At 38.0% G+C, this 20,144-nt stretch overlaps 1 protein-coding gene across 1 annotated transcript in view; it reads left to right on the plus strand.

Moving 5' to 3' along the window:
• The first annotated feature begins 12,968 nt into the window (after positions 1-12,968).
• The window catches only part of SYNPO2 (synaptopodin 2), a 73,955-nt gene continuing 66,779 nt past the window's right edge, over positions 12,969-20,144 (plus strand). The window contains exon 1 of the mRNA XM_009701992.1: positions 12,969-13,097. Coding sequence (XP_009700294.1) covers positions 12,969-13,097 — 129 coding nt within the window. The remainder of the gene's footprint in view (positions 13,098-20,144) is intronic.

Consider the following 20,144-nt stretch of genomic DNA (forward strand, 5'->3'; position numbering starts at 1 on the left):
GTGATTTTCCCTTTTCCCTCCTGCCCAGTACTGACCTTCTGCTCCACAGTGGTGGTAAAGGCTGTTCTACCTCTCAGGCTGTGCACTGGTTTTGGCTGGGGTAGAGTTAGTTTTCTTCACAGTAGCCAGTATGGGACTATGTTTCGGATTTGTGCTGGACACAGCGTTGATAACACAGGGATGTTTCTGTTGTTGCTGAGCAGGGCTTGCACAGCATCAAGGCCTTTTCTGCCTCTCACCCCACCCCACTGGCGAGGAGGCTGGGGGTGCACAAGGAGCTGGGAGGGGACACAGCTGGGACAGCTGACCCCAGTGACCCAAGGGATATTCCATACCATATGACATCAGGCTCAACATATAAAGCTGGGGGAAAAGGGAAGGAGGGGACATTCAGAGTGGTGCTGTCATCTTCCCAAGTCACCGTTAGGCGTGATGGAGCCCTGCTTTCCTAGAGATGGCCGCTCATGGGATGTAGTGAATGAATTCCTTGCTTTGCTTTGCTTGTGTGCATGGCTTTTGCTTTACCTATTCAACTGTCTTTATCTCAACCTGTGAGTTTTCTCATTTTCTCACTTTTACCCTTCTGATTCTCTCCCCATCCCACCGAGGGGGGAGTGAGCGAGCGGCTGGGTGGGGCTGAGTTGCCAGCTGGGGTTAAACCATGACAGGCTGCTTTCAGCATACCATACGCAGAGTCCTGACACCTTGCGCTCATTAAAGTTTCCAACATATTTTTAGATGAAAGAGTGTAAATCCAATTCCAATTCATAAACTTACGTTCTTTCTGTCTGAATTAATCTGCAAATTCATTTAGACCAAATATTACTCTCTATTCCCTGCTGTGATCTGGGTAATTGTGTTGCACTTGTACAGTTGCTGGTAGCTTTTGAACAGCTGCATTGTTCCACTCTGGAAATGGCTGCATTTTGTCATATCCTGCAGAGGAGAGGAAGGAGTGGGAGTGCCTCACTCCTCTGCCCCAACACTTTTAAACATCACTGGCAACTGGTAAGTTCACAATGATAGATACTTTTTTCTTCATGGTCCCTAACTCCCCAAAACAGAGGACAAAAATCAACCACCACAGAAGGCATTCATTGCCTACCTTGGAAAGTGTTGGTAAAGTTTACTGGCGTATTTGCAAAGCAAAAAATTATATTTAGGGAAGGAGAATGATCTGCAAGTAAAAGAGTATTTAATGCTATTATTTGCCTTGGAGAGACTCGGGGTCTTGTGAAAAGGTCACTTGCCTCAAAGCCAAGGTCCTAATTTCTTGTTAGGCTGGTTCCTATTAGCTAAAACCACTTTTTTTCCCTGAAACTCAGTAAACCAGAAATGATTATAAAATGCACTATGGTCCACATGTGGTAAGTTCTATGCAAGTCACACATTAAAAAAGTGAGTGTGCTTTAGAAAACGGACTGTGGCTGCTCTCTTTAAAAAAGACTTTCTGGCTCGTTCAAGCCTCTGGATTTTTCAGTATCTGCAAACTGGGAGGCTCCTCTGCTTACTCTCACTGATTGTTGCTATTTTGGTTTTCTAATGAAATCAACATTCTGGCAACTCAATCTGGAACATTTACAGGAGATAGATTCAGTGTTCCGAGAAAACTGCTGTGATGTTTCAGTTGGGGAACTTCAATTATCTTTTTAAATTAATTTAGTACTGTCTAAGATGCATGAGAGTGGAAGACTGCGCTACCAGTTCTTAAAGAAAAAAACCCAAGACTTGATTACCCTGCCCTAATTACTACGTAACAAACTATAACATAGAAACAAAGATGAGAACTTCTTATTATAATCTGATGAATAATGTATGATATATAAAGCACTGTGAATAAACATTAAGCCATCAGTCTGAGGAAGGACAGCAGAAAGTTATACGGTCCTTTCTGTGCTTGCTTGCTGGATGTATGGAATTTCTCAAACTTAAGATATGTTTCACTTTTACATTCAAAAGCATCTGAAGTAGCTTTACTTTCATTGGCTTTCATTTTACGTTTCCTGCCAGTGTATAAAATTTCTGATGTGTTAGTGGAGTCTTGATACAGAAGAGTACTCAAATAAGCTTACTCTCATTAAAAAAAAAACAACTAACTGAGGTAACTCTTCATAGCAAACTAGCTATTTGACTGATTTACTCAGTCTTCTCGCTGGAAGACATGGGATGAATTTACAGTGTGTTTTTTCTGTTTGTCCAGTTAATAATGCAGTTGCATTTCAGCCAGTGCTAGCGATCATCCAACATACTGTGGGCATAGTCCTACTGTTAGTAAGTCATATTCGTTCCATATAATTGATTGTCTGCTGCAACTCATATGATATTATTTCCTCTCTCTGATCAGTTGATACCACAAGCAGGAAAAGTGGGTTTCTATTCTTTAGTACTGACAGATACTCGTAACTATTGAATGAATCTGTTGCATAAGAAAAACAGCTCTTCAAAATCACTCTGAAATTACTTAATCTTAAATACTTTTATGCGTATTTGCACTCACACTCACTGTGCTTCTGGTTTACACCACCATTAGTGTGGAAGTAAAAAATCTTCTACCTAGGCATGGAAAAATAATAGAGGTACTACATACTGGTAAAGCATCTCTGTCATTTGTAAAAATATCAGTATTGATTACAAGAGTACTTTTCAAAATACTGGTTTTGTGCTATTTGGATACCTTTAGTATAAACTAATTGATACCTTCCCCATCATCAACAAAAATAAACATCAGAATTAAAGAAAATTAGAATTGAGTTTTAAAAAATCCATCACATTATTTGTATATGATAGATGACGCAAAAGGATAGGAGATGCAGCTGGCATGAAAATAACAAAGGACAGGAGGGAAAGTCTACATCAAGGTTGGTGTCACAGCATGCATACTAGATTTGCTCTGTGGAGGCACAAAAAACACTTGTTCAGGATTTGCAGACATTGGCAGTTGTCTGGAAATCTGGCAGATCCATGCCAACACCAGCTAAGCAGCAGATTATCACCAAAAGCAGAAGCCTGTACCAAAGACAGAAGGAGCTGTGAAGTGTGGAAACTGGTTCCTGGCAAGAAGATGCGGCACAACAGGCAAGGATGTAGGATCAGCAGGGGTGAAACATCAAGGTGTTTTTGGAGGGCAGGCTTTTCTAATATAATCTGCTCCATTTGGAAAGGAATTAGTTACAAAAGCAGAGTTGGAATTCTTGTTCCTATAGCCAGGAATTAAGATATCTGGACTGTTTTTTAGTCTATTGCAGTTGTTTGCATGGCGCGGAAGATTTCAAGGGAGGTCCTTGCTGTATCATCTTTGTTGTTACTGTTTCTCTGGTAAAAATCTAAACAGAACCATCCAGATGCAAAGAGGGAGCAATGCCGTTAGCCTTACGCAGATGTAACTTAATGCCACAGCAACTTTTTATGCACTGTCCTTTTGCTAAATGTTGTAGTTCTAACCACCAACATCAGACTCTCTGGGGCAGACACCGAACAAAATACTTCACTCTATTTGTAAAGCGAGTGTTAGAAACTGCTTTACAAATCTTACAGCTTATTTTGTAGTACAGAGGAAAGAGGGAAGAACGGGGTACTACAGGAGGATTCAAACTATCAAACTGCAAACAGATTTTCAGAAGTTCAAGCAGATTTCTCACAGTTACACTGTGTAGTGGCTATTTTCCCCATTTTACAAACCCAGAACAAAAAATTAAATGTGAATTTGCAAGTGTAAAAATGGCACCCGAGCTTCCCGAGACCAATACTGTATTATGACTCAGTTGTTCCTCTGCTTCTCCTGTTCTTGTTTTCAGTACTGATAAATTCAATCTTATGAGCCTTCCAACTGACAAACAATACCTGCTTTAAACTGCAATGCAAAAATAGTTGATTTTTATGCTGGACTGCAGCCATGAATGTAATCAGTCATTGAGCTCTTTAAAAGTAACAAGTCAAAGGGAGTTAATAATTTTAATGCTAGCTAACAGGAAACAAAATTTAAAAGATGAAATTTGATGCAGATGAGTATTCATCAGACGAACATTAAATCTTCAAGATCTCTTCCATCTTCAGTTCCACATTAAACTATCATTTCAAAATTAGTAGACTATTTGGGCCTAATCCATAGCTCGGCTATGATTAAAATATATTGTCTAACTGAATATGATGTGGTTACTGTTGATTCATTTCACTGTAGTACATCAGAAGAGAGTTTAACGTGGCATATTTGTTTAGCTCAATAAGTAGGCATGAAATGTTTGCACTGTCTTCTTTCAGTAAGAAGAGAGGAGATCATAAATGCTGACTAAGAAGAACAGATAGATAAAAGGTGTTATGTTACTTAACCACTATCTTTAAATGACAATTCAAAGAGCAGGGTGAAGCATTACGGCAGAGGTGAGGAACACAGAACACCTACTTACATGCATGTTCCATTTGAGGCTCAAAAGCTTTCGCAAAGAAGATAAACTTTGAATCCTGTAGGCTCTATTAAGAAGAATGTGATGCAACTCTTCCCTGCCAAAACCAGAAAGAAAATACCACATAAATAGTTTTCTTTTTACTTTAGAATCTTTTATCAGAATTTTCCCAACTACTGAAGCCAAAAATGTAGCCATTCCGTCTCCTGGGAATCAAAATGGAATGGAGATAGACACCTAAGAATCTCCCCAAGTCCCAAGAGAAAATTAGTTCTTGCTTGCTAAAACACAGTGATAAGTAAAAACAGCAGTGGAATGACCCCTGGAAACATGAATTCTAGCCCAAAGCCTTACTTCAATATTAGCAAGAAACAGGTAGTTATTCCAGTGTCACAAACATTTTTTCCATGTTCACAAATCTTGCAATGAATGTGTTTTACTTTTTCTTCACAACAAAATCTTGGGGAGCCTTTGTAGCTATTTTGTGTATTGATTTTTGGACACATTCTGAAATCCTTGTCTTTTCCTGTATGTCACTGGCCCCTTTCCCAAGACTCCTTGGGTGCTTTCAGACCACACGTACTTCCAAATTGCCTGGCCCATACAAAGGTGTGGGAGAAAGAAAGGAAGCTCCTGTTGTAGTGTGCAGCTGGGAAGTGGTGAGGCCATGTGTGCACACCTGGAATCTGAAAAGCCTTCTCGAAGGACTTTGAGAGTCCAGGAAGAAAAAAAAGTCTACTTCTCTTCAGCCAGTAGTTCAGGAAGGTATTTCCTGAGTATCTGGGACTGGCTGTGGTAGGAACAGGTGGGACAAACACCAAAGAAACATTGGAGTTCTCTTCTTCAGACCCTTGGCTTCTTACTCGAGTTAATCACACACTTTTACTCACTGTACTTAATGGTGACAGGTCTTTGGCTACAGAGGGCCTGTGGTATGTTGCCATCTAGGCATATGCTTAGAGAGCAGATCTTCATTAATCTACATCCTGACATGGTGAAGTGTAGAGTTACAGGGGAACTCTCTCTGCATGAATTTCCTATTTATTGTATTATTAATCAGTAATACTCAAGGATATCAACTTTGTTTCTGTATTTTGGAGGAAAGTGGCTTCTTTCACCTGTTTTTTTTTCCAGAATAGATCCTAAAACTGTAATTATAAAGCCATTACAAGCACCCAGGATGACCCCCACTAACGTAAGTGCTGAGAAATACCTTGCTGGTAGTGGCATGGCAAACTTCAGATTTTCAGCTGACTTACATTGTCTTCTTAGTGAACCATATATAAATGCTGGGACTGTAACCTAACACAGCTGTCAAATAACAATGCCTGTTAGTAACTGCATATGCAATCAGCTCGGGACACACAGAGAGATGCTTTAACTTAATAACAAAAGGCATGATTGTGACGGTTGCTAAGTCTACCATTAAGAGGAACAGCGTTCTTATTCCTCTGCATGGGCTACCTGCGTTAATAAACTTTTGCCTGTGGCTAGAGTTACTGTTACTCACCCTACTAAGAACACCACAGGGAACAAAGAGGTAGGGGCAAGATAAACAGGAAAAAGTTTAACTCTTCCCTAATGTCTGTAGCTTTGTTAACCTCAGCTGAGCTGGCATGGAGGTGAGGTAATTTGTTTCCAGCAGAGAACAACAGCAAATTACTTTCCCTCTTCAAGAGAAGCGTGGTTGAGCGCTGTCCTGCGTTACCCCTTACGCTTGGCAGAATGCAGACTTAGAGTTTTTCAGAACGTGACAGTGCAACCCTTTGTATTTCCACTTAGAGAAAGAATTATCTCAGGTTCTAAAACATGATCGGATTTATTTTATTTTTCTGAGAAAGTGGTTTCTCACAACAGAGTCAGCTTCAGTGCATTTCTCTGCTGCTTCCACTGCACTTCATTTGCCAGTCTTGAAGTTGGGGAAGAAAAACAAAACAGGACTAGTTCTAAAATTCCAACCCATCACACAGTACCTAGCCTAATATCCACATGAGGGATTAAAATTTGAAGCCTTTTCCTTTACTGGTGAGGAACTGCTCATGCCTCTTACGAGTGTGGGCAGAGCTTTCTTGTCTGGCCTTAGAGGTAGCTAATAATTTTCTATGACTTGTATTTTTAATTTATTTTCTCTTCACTAAGAACTTGGTATTACTGGGGTTTTTAGCACCTTTACTATTCCATGTCTGTACTTTCAGTCAGCAAACCCTCTTTAGCTTGCAGTGCACTGCAAAGTTCCTCATACAATCAAAACATCTGGATTCTATTAATTCTCTTGTAGGACACGAGAAATTTGATGGGAAAAAATGAAGAGCAATCAGCTTTAATGAATGTTAGCTGGAACCGTGCATTTGAACCTTCCATCAATATATTTCATTCACTTTGTCTGTCATTTTAAACCTTGCAAATTAAATCCTTTCCATGTGGCTCTGTTGCTTCTAAAGTCAGAAGAACAAAAATTAAGGATACGAATTAAGCAGAAATGTATTTTTCTACTTCTGTAAGGTTTGTTGAAAACGATGTTTAGCTTTGCTTTCAAAATTTGCTTTTACTTTGTTCAACTACTGAGTTGTACTACTACGAAACAAAGGATGTTATTACACAATGATTTGGGACAATAACATGCTATGTTGCCTTACATTACCCAGATTGCAGAAGCCACTTTAAAAAAAAGTCTAATTTGAAGGGATATATTAGAAGAGGACATTTTCACTTCATTTGGTAGAGACTGTGTGTCATGTTTTCTTAAGTGGCATGGCTGTGATTTTATCTTTTGTTCCATTAAACTAGGTATATATTTACGAGTGTTTTTTTCCATATAATTAATAAACAAACAAACAAAAAAGCACTGACTTTTATTTTCTTTTTTTTTTTTTTTTTGGCCCCTGCTGATTCTCCTACTTGGCTAAAATCACACCTTACAATAAATTAGATAGTTTATCAAATTGTTTACAGATGATACAGTTAGAATCTACTAGAAAGCTGTTAAAATAGGCATTTTTAGGGAACTACTTATGTTGATTTTATATGAAAAAAATAGGGTAGGAAAAGAAAATGAAATGCATAAAAACGAGGAAATCAGACCATCTGGGTATTTACAGCAGTGAAATGCTGCCCATAAATTAGACATCATGATATCCCCTTTCCCCCTCTCTCTTCCTCATTACTAAGGAATGGGTGGAAAGGTTTGCATTTTTAAAGAATCCACAGACCTAGAATACTACTGTAGGAAACTGTAGATGAATTGTCAGCTTTTCTTTTATTGCTGAAGGAAAGACGAACATATGAGTTATTTCTTCTCACATTTGTAGAATGTCTTCTGAACTCAGCTACAGAACTACTTGATTTAAATTAGATTTTAGATAAGTCCACTTACAGTAAAACTATTCAGAATCATAAATGATTATTACAGTAAGAAAAGAAAATATATGGACAAGTGACAGTAGATGAGGCAAATAAAATTAAGAAGTAGTCATCAAGACCACATAGAGCTTTAACAGAATTGAAGGCTGAAATAGCTGACTATTACTTAAAACTGTTACCTGAGATTAGAGAGTGCCTTTTTTTAACAAAAGCATTCCAAGAGAGATTCAGAAAACAACAAGCCTGTCAGCCTGATATCTATACAAAACAAATAGGTGGAAACTATAATATGGAACAGTGGACATCTGGATAAATATGACTTATCTGGGAAGAGTTAAAAAGGTTTTCATAAAAGGAAGTCCTGCCTCACAAACATAAGGCAGTCCTTTGAGGGGATCAAAAAACATGTGGATAAGGGTGATCTGATTGATCCTGGATTTACAAAAGGCTTTCAACAAATTCCTTCACCAAAGGCTTTTAAGAAAACTAAGCAGCCATAGCATAACATGGCTTAGAAGTATAAGATGATACACATTGGGGAAAAAAAAATTAACTCACATATAAAACAATGAGCTTTGAACTGACTATCAGGCGAGATTTTAAGATTTTAGAAGATGGTTCCATGAAAACATCAACTCAGCAGCATCTGCAAAAGAAAATCAGGTGTTAGCAATGTTGGGGTTAGCAACTAGAGAATAAAATAGATGATATCATCATGTTGTTGTATAAATCCCAACTTTGCAATCTGAAGACTGTGTGACGTTTCAGGCCCCCATCTCAAAAAGTATATAGAACTACAGAGGACGTAGAGAAAGGCAATGAGGATAATGAAAGGTATGAGACAGCTTCTGTGTAAAGAATGACTAATTATTCTATTCTTCTTCCCTTGAAAAAAGATGACTGAGATGGATATGCAAGAAGCCTATAAAGTAAGTGCCTGGAAAGTGCGGCTGAGGATTGCTCGGTCCTCTGATCCAAGAAGCAGGGGACATCAAATGAATCTGTAGGATCCAGATTCAAAGAAGAAGAGGTGACTCTTTATGTCACAATGTAGTTAGGGATGACTTCCTACAATAAGCTATAGATACTAAAAGTTATGTGGGCTCAAGAGGAAACCACATGGAAAAGTTAATGGAGGAAAAATTCGTAACTGTTAGTAAGTACGGAGGAACTGCATCCAGCTGAGGAAGTTTCTGAGTGGAAGTCACTGGAGGCCTCCTGAGGAAAGCAGAGCGCATTTTCCATGTTCTTACTGTTTCTCCTAAGCAACCATTTTCTACCTGCTATCAAAGATAACATTTTAGGGTAGATGGTCTCACTTTGGTCTAAGTATGGCTATTCTTAGTTTGTCACAGCTCATCAAGGCTAATGTACTGGATTTTTTGACTGGCAGTTCTTGAAAGCAGATGAGCAGGTGGCGGTTTGACCTGGAAATTTTTTCATACAGGTCTCAACATAGAAGATCAGATTCAAACCAAAGCTTCACCTGTATTTGGGCACAGATAGATGTTGCGTGAGTTCTGGCATTTGTCATTCGCCAAGTTTATAAAGTTATTTTTTGTGTCATAAAGTTTTTATCGGTTGTTGCCTAGAAATGAATCTTTAGGTTTTACTGAAATGATGGAGATGGTATCAGTGGTTAAGTGGCTGTGGTTGCCATTAGCTTTAAATTTTTCTGTGGATTAAAAAATTTATCTTAGAACATATGCAATTTATTTATGCTATGGAGACCACAGAGACCAAAATGTCATAAACCCCATGAATGACTCCAATTTTATCATGATGTCCTGTTTCTGACCAGCATTTAGAAATCCCAAAGGATGCAGAGAATGTACAACAAGATAAGGCCAGTATTAAAAAGCAAGATATGCTGCAGTATAAGCATTTAAGAAAGTCATATAAGGCAAATGGGAGTTGTTAATGCCTATGGAGTATTATTTGTTAGATTACGACGTAGGAAGCTTTGGGTCTCCCCATCATGGGAATAGTTTAGTTACAGACTTCAAATGTTTTTCTTACCCTGGAGCAAGCAGCAAATTCTCTCTCAGAAGAAAAAAAGCAGCAATTTGTTTGGAATTGTCGGTATAAAACCCCTCCAACATACTGAGTAGAAAAAAGTCGTTTTTCCTATCTTTGTTCTCCTGTCAGGACCAGAATTCTTGCCAGTTCAAGCAAAGAGCCTATATCAGTTTAAATGTACCAGGTTTAAAGGTCCCCAAAGCTTTGTCATTATACTGGGTTACTCTTAGTTTAAAGATTTGGGGGGTTGTTTTTTGTTGTTGTTTTTTTTTAATATTACGTTCTTTTCACAACTTCTTCTGGAGTAATTAGTACTACACAGTATATATACAAACTCAGCAGAAAAAAAAGAATTTTTCTTTGGAGAGCAGAGAGCTTACAGCACCAATGATGTTACCTACTGTTGCTAGTACTTCCATAAGATGATTAAACTTGTACAGCATCACATAGATTTCACAGAGTAGAAGCCAGTAGAACATTAAACAAACACGAATGTATTCAACCTTAAGGATCCAAAAAACTAGCTCACTAGCTCAGTCAATGTTGTAGACAACTGTTAATTTTGCTTTTAAAAGAAATTTTTCTAATGTTTTACATGGTGATTTTAGCCAAAACGATTGGCACGATTTTGCTATGTCTTCTGCTATGATACAATCAAATTTAAAGTGCTTCTCTCTGCTCTTCTGCCTTAAGGACATCAAATAGATGGTGGGAATTAACTTCAAGGAACACCAACTACTGATACTTCAGCAGCTCTACAGAGACATTTCATCTATGTCATACAACAAAATCAAATAGATCCTGGTGTTCTGACTGGTTATTTTTTCAGCTAAGCAATGACTAATCAAGATTGTTCTGTTTTATCATTTTACACAGTTCTGTTATATGGTCAAAGGAAATAGAAGCATCTATATCTAGTAAAAATTACCATCACATATATGACCATCCAAATGCAAGGGTATTTCTCCTTTGTTTTCTACAAGAAGTATATGAAGAAGTTCAGAAACAGGGATCAGATTTGATTATTCCTTTTTACCAAAATGATAAAAGAGAGCCTAATACAAGCTCAAAACACCCTAACAGCAATTAAACAGACAACTCTCATCATAACTTTATAAAATTTAAAGGCTGATAATTATGTAATTCATTTTCCTTAAAAAAGAATCTTTATTTTTGTATTCACCAGTGTCTCATAGGGCATTTTTTGCAGCTATATACTTCAGAATTTTATTGTCATAAAAATGTCTGTAAAAATGTGCATCATTAGGCAACAGGGAGACAATTTTGTCTAAAGCAAGATTCTGCCCTGGGAAAGACACCTGTCTGCTATAGCAACAAGTCAACATTGCACAAGATAGTAAGAAGCAGTTAGCCACCTTGAACTGAGTTATTTTAAACAAGGCATCTTTACTCAGGTTGTCTAGCAAAGTTCCTTTAAAGACCATTCCCTTTCTGAGTATGGCTCCTCTGACAGTGTTTTCCTTAAGTATTTAACTATATGGCAAGCTGTGCTTGTTTTGCTTCTCCAGAGCCTTTGACTTGTAGTCAATACAGAAAGCAGTCTTCCTCCCATTAAATCTTGATATTTAGAGAGTGATATTTTCCTCTGTTTGGTTAGGGAGTTTGTCTCCACCCAGTCCTTGGGTTACCTTAGTGTCTTCAGAGGCCTGATGAAGGGCTCAAGCACCTAAAAGCCTGTCTAATTTTTCCAGCCGTAATATTTCAGTTTAACAGAAGAGCCTGTCCCTACTTTGATATTTTGCCTAATGGTCTTTAAAGAACATTGCTGTAGTGTAAGGAAGCATCACTGCAGGGACACTTAATTGACAGACACACAGGCTTAGGTTTAAAGCCTCAACAGTTACCAGCTACTTAGAGGCAAAGTCATGTAACTTAAATGCCGAGTGTTTCCTGTTGCCCTGACATTTCTGAAGACTCAGAACCAGCCAACTGAAAACACTTCATACAGGGACCTCAGTGGAATTTAGGCTGTAGGAATCTGACATCAATCCCCAGCAACCTGGGTCTCAAAGCGAGGTGTTTGTTTCTAAAACTAGTCTAGCTGTTAAAGATGTTTCTGCCCACCTGCTATTAGAACTAGCTTAGTTAAAAATGTAATGTGATTTAAGCCAAGCTAACAGACTTTGGGCTGAGGTGAGTAGGAGTGCTTACACTGTCAGTTGTTAGCACTCAGCTAGGAGAATATTCATCCCTTGCTGAAGAACAGGCACCTCTTAAACCACTCCAACTAGACCTGGAGGAGCTCAGCTGTTTACAGCCTGCATTACCCCAAGTCAGCAACAGGGAACAGAACTGAACCCAGGTCTTGTGAGGCACTGGCAAATTAACTTCCCAATGAATCTTTGGGTTTTTTCATGCTTATAGTATGACACGATGCAAATCATCCATTGATAGCATCAGTAGAGAGATCTGATACTTCATTCCACTAATCCTCTCCCCTTCTCTGGAAGGAAAGGCAACAGGCTGCATAAGAACAGGTATTATTAGGGTCCAATTCAGGTCATTGCTAAATAGCAGTGCATGTTAAACTATACTGAGGTTAGACAGAACCAGCAAGAGAAGCCATTTCAAGACAGGTAAATTATAAAGCTTTTTTTTTTTTTTTTTTTTATGTGCAGTGCTGCAGAAAGTGCATGCAGGGTAGAGATGAAAATCATAAACCTAGTTCAGTCTAAGTGTATCAGTTATTCAGGGCATGTACATGATGTTTCACTCAAGATTCTCCTTTCTTCTTTGTTTGGAGTATGAATGTAAGAAATGGGTAAATTAGGGTTTAAAACGTCTGGCACCATTTACTAAAGTAAACCTACATCCTAAATTGTCCCTGGGAAATGTACACTTCTTTTTGCTGTTGTTTTGATTTAGCTGTCACGAGAGTCATGCTTAAAGACAGCCTTTTCTGCCTCATGTCCGAGCCTCTTTGTGTGCATTTCCTCAACGTTACTTACTTTACTTTGAAGGTGGGCTGAGCATAGAAATCTGACGAAAGAGTGGGCTGTGCCCTTGATCCGAGGGAGCTCTTACATTCTTCTGAATGACTACATTCGCTAGTGCAGTACACAGCAGCAGCAACAGTGTGGTGCTCTGAGTCTCCAGCTCTGCTGGCAGACAAATCTCCAGCTCGCTGAACATCTGCAAGACAAATTTTTCATGTTCTTCTGTAAATGAATGCTGCCTAACTGCACCAGGAAAATGGGCACAGGGGATTATCTCTGCATTGCTATGAGTGGAGGGGCGCCTTGGGGCTTTAGATTGCAAGGTGGCAAGGAGCAAAAGCAGCCTTTGCAAATCGCCAAGGTAGGATCACGAGAGAAAGATGTTATCGGTGTTTCGTGAACACGAGTGAAGAGAATAGTTTGTTTAAATATATACTTCTTCCAGTGAAATGGTTGGTGTGGATCTTATCGTGATGCTTGTTTGAATTTGCTGACATGTTTTGCAGAGAATCTACAGGTGCTGATTATGTTTGTTTCAATAAAAAAAGCAATGGTTACTTTTTGGTAGCTTGCAAGTATTGCAAACATTTTCTCAAATGTTAAAGGTTTGAAATTGTGAAGTGATGCATGCCTTTCAGCTCCTGTTTGATTCACTGTATGTTTTTGAATGCACTCGGCATATTGCAAAACTGAATCTCATATTAGGAAATGCTGTTTCAGTCATCTATTTATGATACTTTTTCTACTCTAGGCATAGAATAAATACAGCTTTATCAGGAGAAAATGTTCTTACTATTTTGAGAATCTTGGAAAGCATTACACTGAGTTATCTCTGGTTTTGGAAAGTTATCCAGTCTTAGAAGCAGCTTTAATAGATGCCAAACATTCCCTCTCATATTTCATTAGCAAAACTGAAAATTACTGAACACTTCATAAATTATCTTCATGTATAAAATGAGAGCAAAGCAGACTGTAGAAATTCAGAATAAATAAAAAATAAGAATTGGTAACCCCAAGTTGCAAAAATAATAGTGAAAAAGTAGTTTTGTTAAAAATCAGTGCTCACTCCATTGCAACAGCTTCTCTACTGGTGTAACAATGAAGATTTGTCATGGTTATTAAGGTTTATGTAACTGTATGGAGCTGCATTCTGTTCTCCTAGACAAGAGGGACAAATTTTATGCAGAGCTCCTAGGTCAGCAAAATACCGCTGGCTGAAATGATACTGGGACTGATCATCATACAATGAATTCTGCCTTGTTAAATTGAGGGGGAGAGATTAAAATGTATCTTATCACCTTGTAGTACCTTGGTAAACCAGTACATTGAGTGTCAAATTTTGTGTACTTTGATACAGTATTTTAGATCAGTAGCTTAGCTATTTAAGCTCTAACTTTCTTAAGCTGTCAATATATTTATTAATTAGTTAAATTTAATTTACTGGATCAGTTAACTTTTTCACAAATAGCAGAAACAGTAAGTCTACCTCATTTCATAAAAGAAGGTCCTTTTAGTTGCTCTGTCAAGAAAACAACTTCTTTTGCTATTATTTGCAATTATTTCCAGCCCATATTAATCGTTTTCAGTAAGAGAGACATGATTTATTGAGTGTATGTGTAATTTTTCTCATTACTGTTAAGTTTTCTGTTTGTTTTTATATTTTGCAAAACTTGAACATGTTTAAATTTTTTTCCTACCGGTGGGCAACTGTTGCTTTGCAAGAGGCTGATAATAGATGGCAGTGGTATCCTGCCATCTAGTGAAAACTTGTAGCTAGAACTTAAAAAAATGTAAGTAACGGTAAAAGGCAAGTGGCCTTGATTACACAAAACCAAAAGTAAAAAGCACGGTAGTTTGAACACAAGATTCAGATTAAGCTTTAGTTTTACTGATAAAAATGGGCTATATTAATTTTTTTTTTCTTCATATTCACATCCTAGACTGTGGCACTTAAGTCTGGGTTCTGCTTGCTGCTAAAATTTGGGATTTGAGAACTAGATACATGGTAACAGTTGTGCCTTACTTCTAATGGGAAAATCCACCAGTAAAATATACCTAAATTTAGGGGAAAAAGAAGTATTTTCAGAAAAAAAAGTCAAAGAAGCATGAGTTTGTTTTCTTGCAAAGGAACCCAACCAAAAGGCCACGTAATACAATACTTCAGAACTCCCTTTGTAAGAGTACATGCATATCCGCATATATAAGTGTTATAAGCATGGTGGATTGAGTGCTTTATGAGTTCCAGATCATTCATTCCTCCACGCTTAAAAATTGGTCAGGATCAGTGAGATTTGAAAATTGACACTAGTATCTGGCTGAAAACCTGAAACTTAGAGTTGACAGGCCACAGCTTTTTTTGGGACTCACTCTGTCGGCAGGCATTGCCGTCCTCTCCGGGGAGCCTGGGCTGTCTCAGAATCACGCAGACGTGGGTCTCCAGGTCAGGCTCCGCTGTCAGGTTGAGGCATGGCGAGGTGGGGGGTCTGTAGCTACGCTGTGTGTGACCCTTTTTGGGGAGAGGCAACATTTTCAGCTTTTATTCTGTTATCTGTGAAAGCTGAATCTAGTAACTCATGAAAGAATAAAAAATTACCCAACTAGTGCACAGTGATTTTCCTACTGGCTCCAAAATCCAAAGGCTGTGTTTCCCAAACACAGTACAAAATTGGTTGGTTGGTTGGTTGTTTTTTTCCCACAGTTCAAGGGTCAGCGTCTCCACAATTGGGTCATTACCAATTTACACCAACCGAGATTTTGTCAGAAGTCTCTATTTCTGGTTTTGGTGTCTCAGCTCTCAGGAGCTGGGAAAGCTGCAGAGGGGCTGCTCGCCTGGTTGCCGACCGACACAACCTGAGCCCGGTATAGCCCTGGGCTGCTGCAGAGGGAAGCGCGCTCAGGCCCCGGGCATCAGCAGAGCAGTGGTTGTGATACGGATCTAAAGGGGAGAGGGATGTGAAACAGAGGGAAAGGAGATAATCCATGAAAATGGGGCAGGATACAAAAATCCCAAATTCGCACTTATCTACCCTTTTGATAAAGCAAACATACTGTTTTTAAAGCTAACGAAATAAGTCGCTGCAGTTCACTGCAAGAAGCAACTTTTACCAGTTTGTTTTATGGGTTTTAAAATATTGTTTTATTACATTTATAAAAAAAATATGTAAACCGTTCTCCCATTGTTTGTGTCTAGCTTTTAAAGCGTATATGCAAGTAGCGTTCCCACTAAAATCAATGAGAGTTTCGCCTGTAGCATAAAGTATTGCCTTCCATTACCATGCGAAGTGTTAAGAAAGAGATAGACACAAACCTTTTGCATTCCCAAGAAATATCTTGGTATTTTTTCTCAACAGCACATAAAATAGGAAATTTTCATCAGCAAATAATTTTACAATCATTAAATTAATTCAAGACATTTCAGTAATTTGTTAGATGTGAGACTGCAACAAATAGATTATTTTTAGGTGTCACAAAGTATCATTTTGTTTGTCCGTTTTTAACTCTTATCCAAAATGTAAATTTAGAAAACATTTGACTCATTTCCTGTAGAGGCATACAAACTGTTTAACACCCCTTCTCCTCCCAACCCTGGCTCCATACATCAACTTACTTTGTTATGCCCGTGAAGTTGTAAATACTTCATCAAAATTTATTTTCAGTTAAAAAGAATTTGCATATTCTATATACTGTCTACATATACCATAATGACTTAAAAAAATCCATTTTAAATACTGTGTCAAAAGACATATTGTGCTAAGAAGGATATCTAATAAATGAATATTAGGAAAAAAAGATAATTGGGAATACAAAGCTAAGGAAAACAGTGGTTGTATCAGTTGTGCTGTGTATGCACCAGGACGCTAAACCCTGTCAGTAGTGTACTGTAGGACAGCAGGAGACGGTTGGGAAATCTCAGCACAACAGTGACCCTAGATGGCTAAGAATTCAATATATATAAGAGCAAAGTGTCCTTTTGGTTTCCACTGTGAGATATAGGAAAGAATGCCTTTTTAATGAATATCATAGATTTTTTCTTGTGAATTTCTTTGCAGTTTTAAATTTAAGATATATAAAAACTGTATGGACAAAATAATGGATGATTTTCTGGACTAGCACTTGAAAGAAAGTCCTGTGAGTTTTTCTACTAATACTTAACAATACCAGCTATGTTATATATAGTGAAGCTATATCCTTTAAGAAGCATTTCCTTTGCAACAGGTAGTTTAACGGAGTCATCCTATAGATGATTTAGATTTATAATTCAACCATGATGTAACTCTGTTAAATTATCTGGTTGCAATAGAGGTACATTATTCTCAGGACATTTGTTACCTACACCAAACAGCAATTTGATGAACTCATTGTTTGTATCTGTCAAAGTCTTGCTAATTTAAGTTTGGCAACTTAACCTAATAGCTCTAGTATTCAAGGGCGGTTAAGTTCCATGACTCAGACCTCTGAGCACTTCAAAGGAAACTCAGTCCCCTTTTTCCTATCAGTATCCTAAAAGAAAAAAGGAACAGACGCTTAAAAATTCATATGATCAATCATGTTGTAAGTTTTCACACTTGAGACATTGGGGAAACTAATGTTATTGAGACAAGGTGCCTCACTTGTTACTGAATTCAGATCACGTCAGTTCTGGAAGTACTCTGGTCTATATGTAGGATATACAGGGATATTTCTACATACATACACCTCAGCAAGAAAGATATCTTCAAAGGGGATCATGTTGTCCTGTTTTACATCTATGAGAGCATTTATCCTGATCTCTCCCTGATTCAGCATCGGCAGATGGTTTCTTTGGATATGGAGTTGCATATGGAGAAACACAGAGCGATTTTTTTTTTTAAGTGCTGACAGATTTTATGTACTTTTTCAACTAAATTTTTAGAAAAATAAAATAGTAACATTTCCCTTCCTTTAATTTCTACCATGTCAGTTTGCCAGTGCATAACTACAATTATAATGCCCATCCTCTAAAATATCAAGTCATTTGAAAGAACTTAATGGATATTTTGAAACTCTTACCGATGTGATTTGGCACCCTGAAAATTTTTGCTCTACTACGGACATTTTCTTATGTCCAAACATGCCAAATATCATGCAATTTTCTGTTGTCTTGTAAATGTTAACTATAGTCCTATGAAATCCTATGAAATACTCTGATAATTCAGGGTTGAAATCCAACGGCCTCCACTAGGCTTCGTGCAAAACTTACACAGTTTGTGACTATTTTGCCAGGTTCTGAAATAGACTTCTGCTGCTGCTGCACAAATAGTAGTTTTACCTTTGGCTCAGTAATGACATGTGACAACTGGCTGTCTAGTCATTTTAGACTTGTGCACTTGTCCATCAAAACGCTCAGATTTCAATTCAAGTCTCAGTTTCATCATTTTGGATTCATTGGAACCTGACACTTAAAGTGAAACTCAAAGACTTGGGAACAACCTGAACCAACAGTGTGAAAAGCTGATGTCTCAATATGATTACTTAATGCTGGATGTATACTGAGGTGGGCTCTGTTGTGGTAGTTTGACTTTCTCCCTGCATTTATCCAAAATACTTGACACATGTAGAACAACCCCAAGTGACTTTCATCCAGTTGACCTTTACACTTAGTCTAGTAGAAAAAAATAAAGGATAAGACACGTTAGCACAGTTATGCTTTTGATCCTGAGGTAAGGCAAAGCATGCCACTGTCGCACATATGAGAGGTATGTCAGCACACAGTTGGTCCATTCACAAAGTAAAACAAAGCTGCTGGGTTGAAAGAAACTTTCTAAAGTTCCTGTCATTCTCTTCCATTGTCATCACTGCCAAATGCTTACACTTCCAGGCAGAAAAACTAGGTTAGTAAAAGCTGAGATTCTGGTCACTACATTCTAGTTGAGACATGATAAATGCAGCCATGTTACACCTCTGCTCCTAGCTCATTCCACTGCTAAGTCACACAGATGAGTATAAACCATCAGTTGCTGAAGCAGTGGTTTTTTGCTCCCCTGCTTGCCTCTGCGCTGACGACCTAGGAGCACCATCCTCCTAGTAAGATGAAGGGAACAGACTGTTCTGTGTTTCAGGTCATCTCCAGATGACATTAAAAGTCATCTTGGAGTTGGAGCTGGTGCTCTGGTGCTGTCTCCTTCTGAAAAGATACTTGTTAACGCATAGTCAAGTAGGATCTTACGACATGCCACTGTGTTTGAAATGAAGATGCTCGGCATGCTGTGAGAAGCCTCAGTACTGAGCTAACATGACCCAGCTGATATTTCCTTATTTGTATCAATTGACATTTTAAACAGAATTTGAATACAACTTCATGCATTAGCAGTAGACAGAGCAAGCCATGTTTAAAACATGCTAGTTCAACTTTGGCAGCAAAGGAGGGGAGTTCAGAGTTAACCTACACGATTTTAAACACAACTTGCCCTACTTGGACTGTATTTAAAACTGATTAAAATTGCTAGCTAATACATTCCCAAACATAGTTTGTTTTTGCAGCCTGGACAAACTCCGATTCTCAAATTCACTCTTCAGGCCATCTGATACAGCCGGTATTTGCTGATATTCAGAAAACTCTGTAAGGCATATTTACATATTCTTTCACATAAGGAGTTATGTGGAAAATCGTGGTTTTATCTACCTTTTCTGGAGAGGATTTTGACTCTGTTATGAGCCTTGACCCAATTTAATAATCAGTACATTTTTGCACATGTTTAGATGACGTAGTTCAGCTTCTATTTAAGTAAACGACAAAACTTCCATCAACAAACTGGGAAGAAGCTGGCCTTTATAGAGGTTAGGGTAATTTATTTAGCAAAACAAAGGAACAAATTAAAGTTCCCAAAATCTAACTAAAATAGACCACTGCTAAGTAACTGTTTCTGAAAATCTGCCATTGCTAGTTAGAAAAATAATGAGGAAAAGAAATTCTTACACCTTTACCAGCAAAGGTTTATATGTACTTCCAAAGGTTAGGAGTCTGCATTTTCTAGTTTCAAACTTTTGCATTCCAGCTATTGTGGAAATGTTTAGTAGTAAAGTCCCACCTAGTTGTTTAAAAACTGCAGGCTGAACTAGCACACGATTGTATACCCTGTTTTGGATATACAGAACTACATACCAAGCTGGTTTTGGCATGCTTTCCGCAGTATTTAGGCAAATACAAGCATGCTTTGGATACATGGTAGTACTCATTTGTGCTTGTTTCCAATAGATACTTTTCCAACTCTCATGCTAGAAGAGTTTTCAATGGAATAGAATGAACAACATAATTCACACTGATTTAAACTAAACAAGCTAAAAAAACCCAAACAGTGTATTCCTACTAAATTAGATTAGCTGCTTTGTATAGACCTTGCTTCATTTTTTAATTTCTTTGCTGGAAACATTTACAATACACTGCATGACA

The sequence above is a fragment of the Cariama cristata genome, unplaced genomic scaffold (genome assembly GCF_000690535.1).
Source record: "Cariama cristata isolate BGI_N322 unplaced genomic scaffold, ASM69053v1 scaffold7066, whole genome shotgun sequence".
Lineage (NCBI taxonomy): Eukaryota > Metazoa > Chordata > Aves > Cariamiformes > Cariamidae > Cariama > Cariama cristata.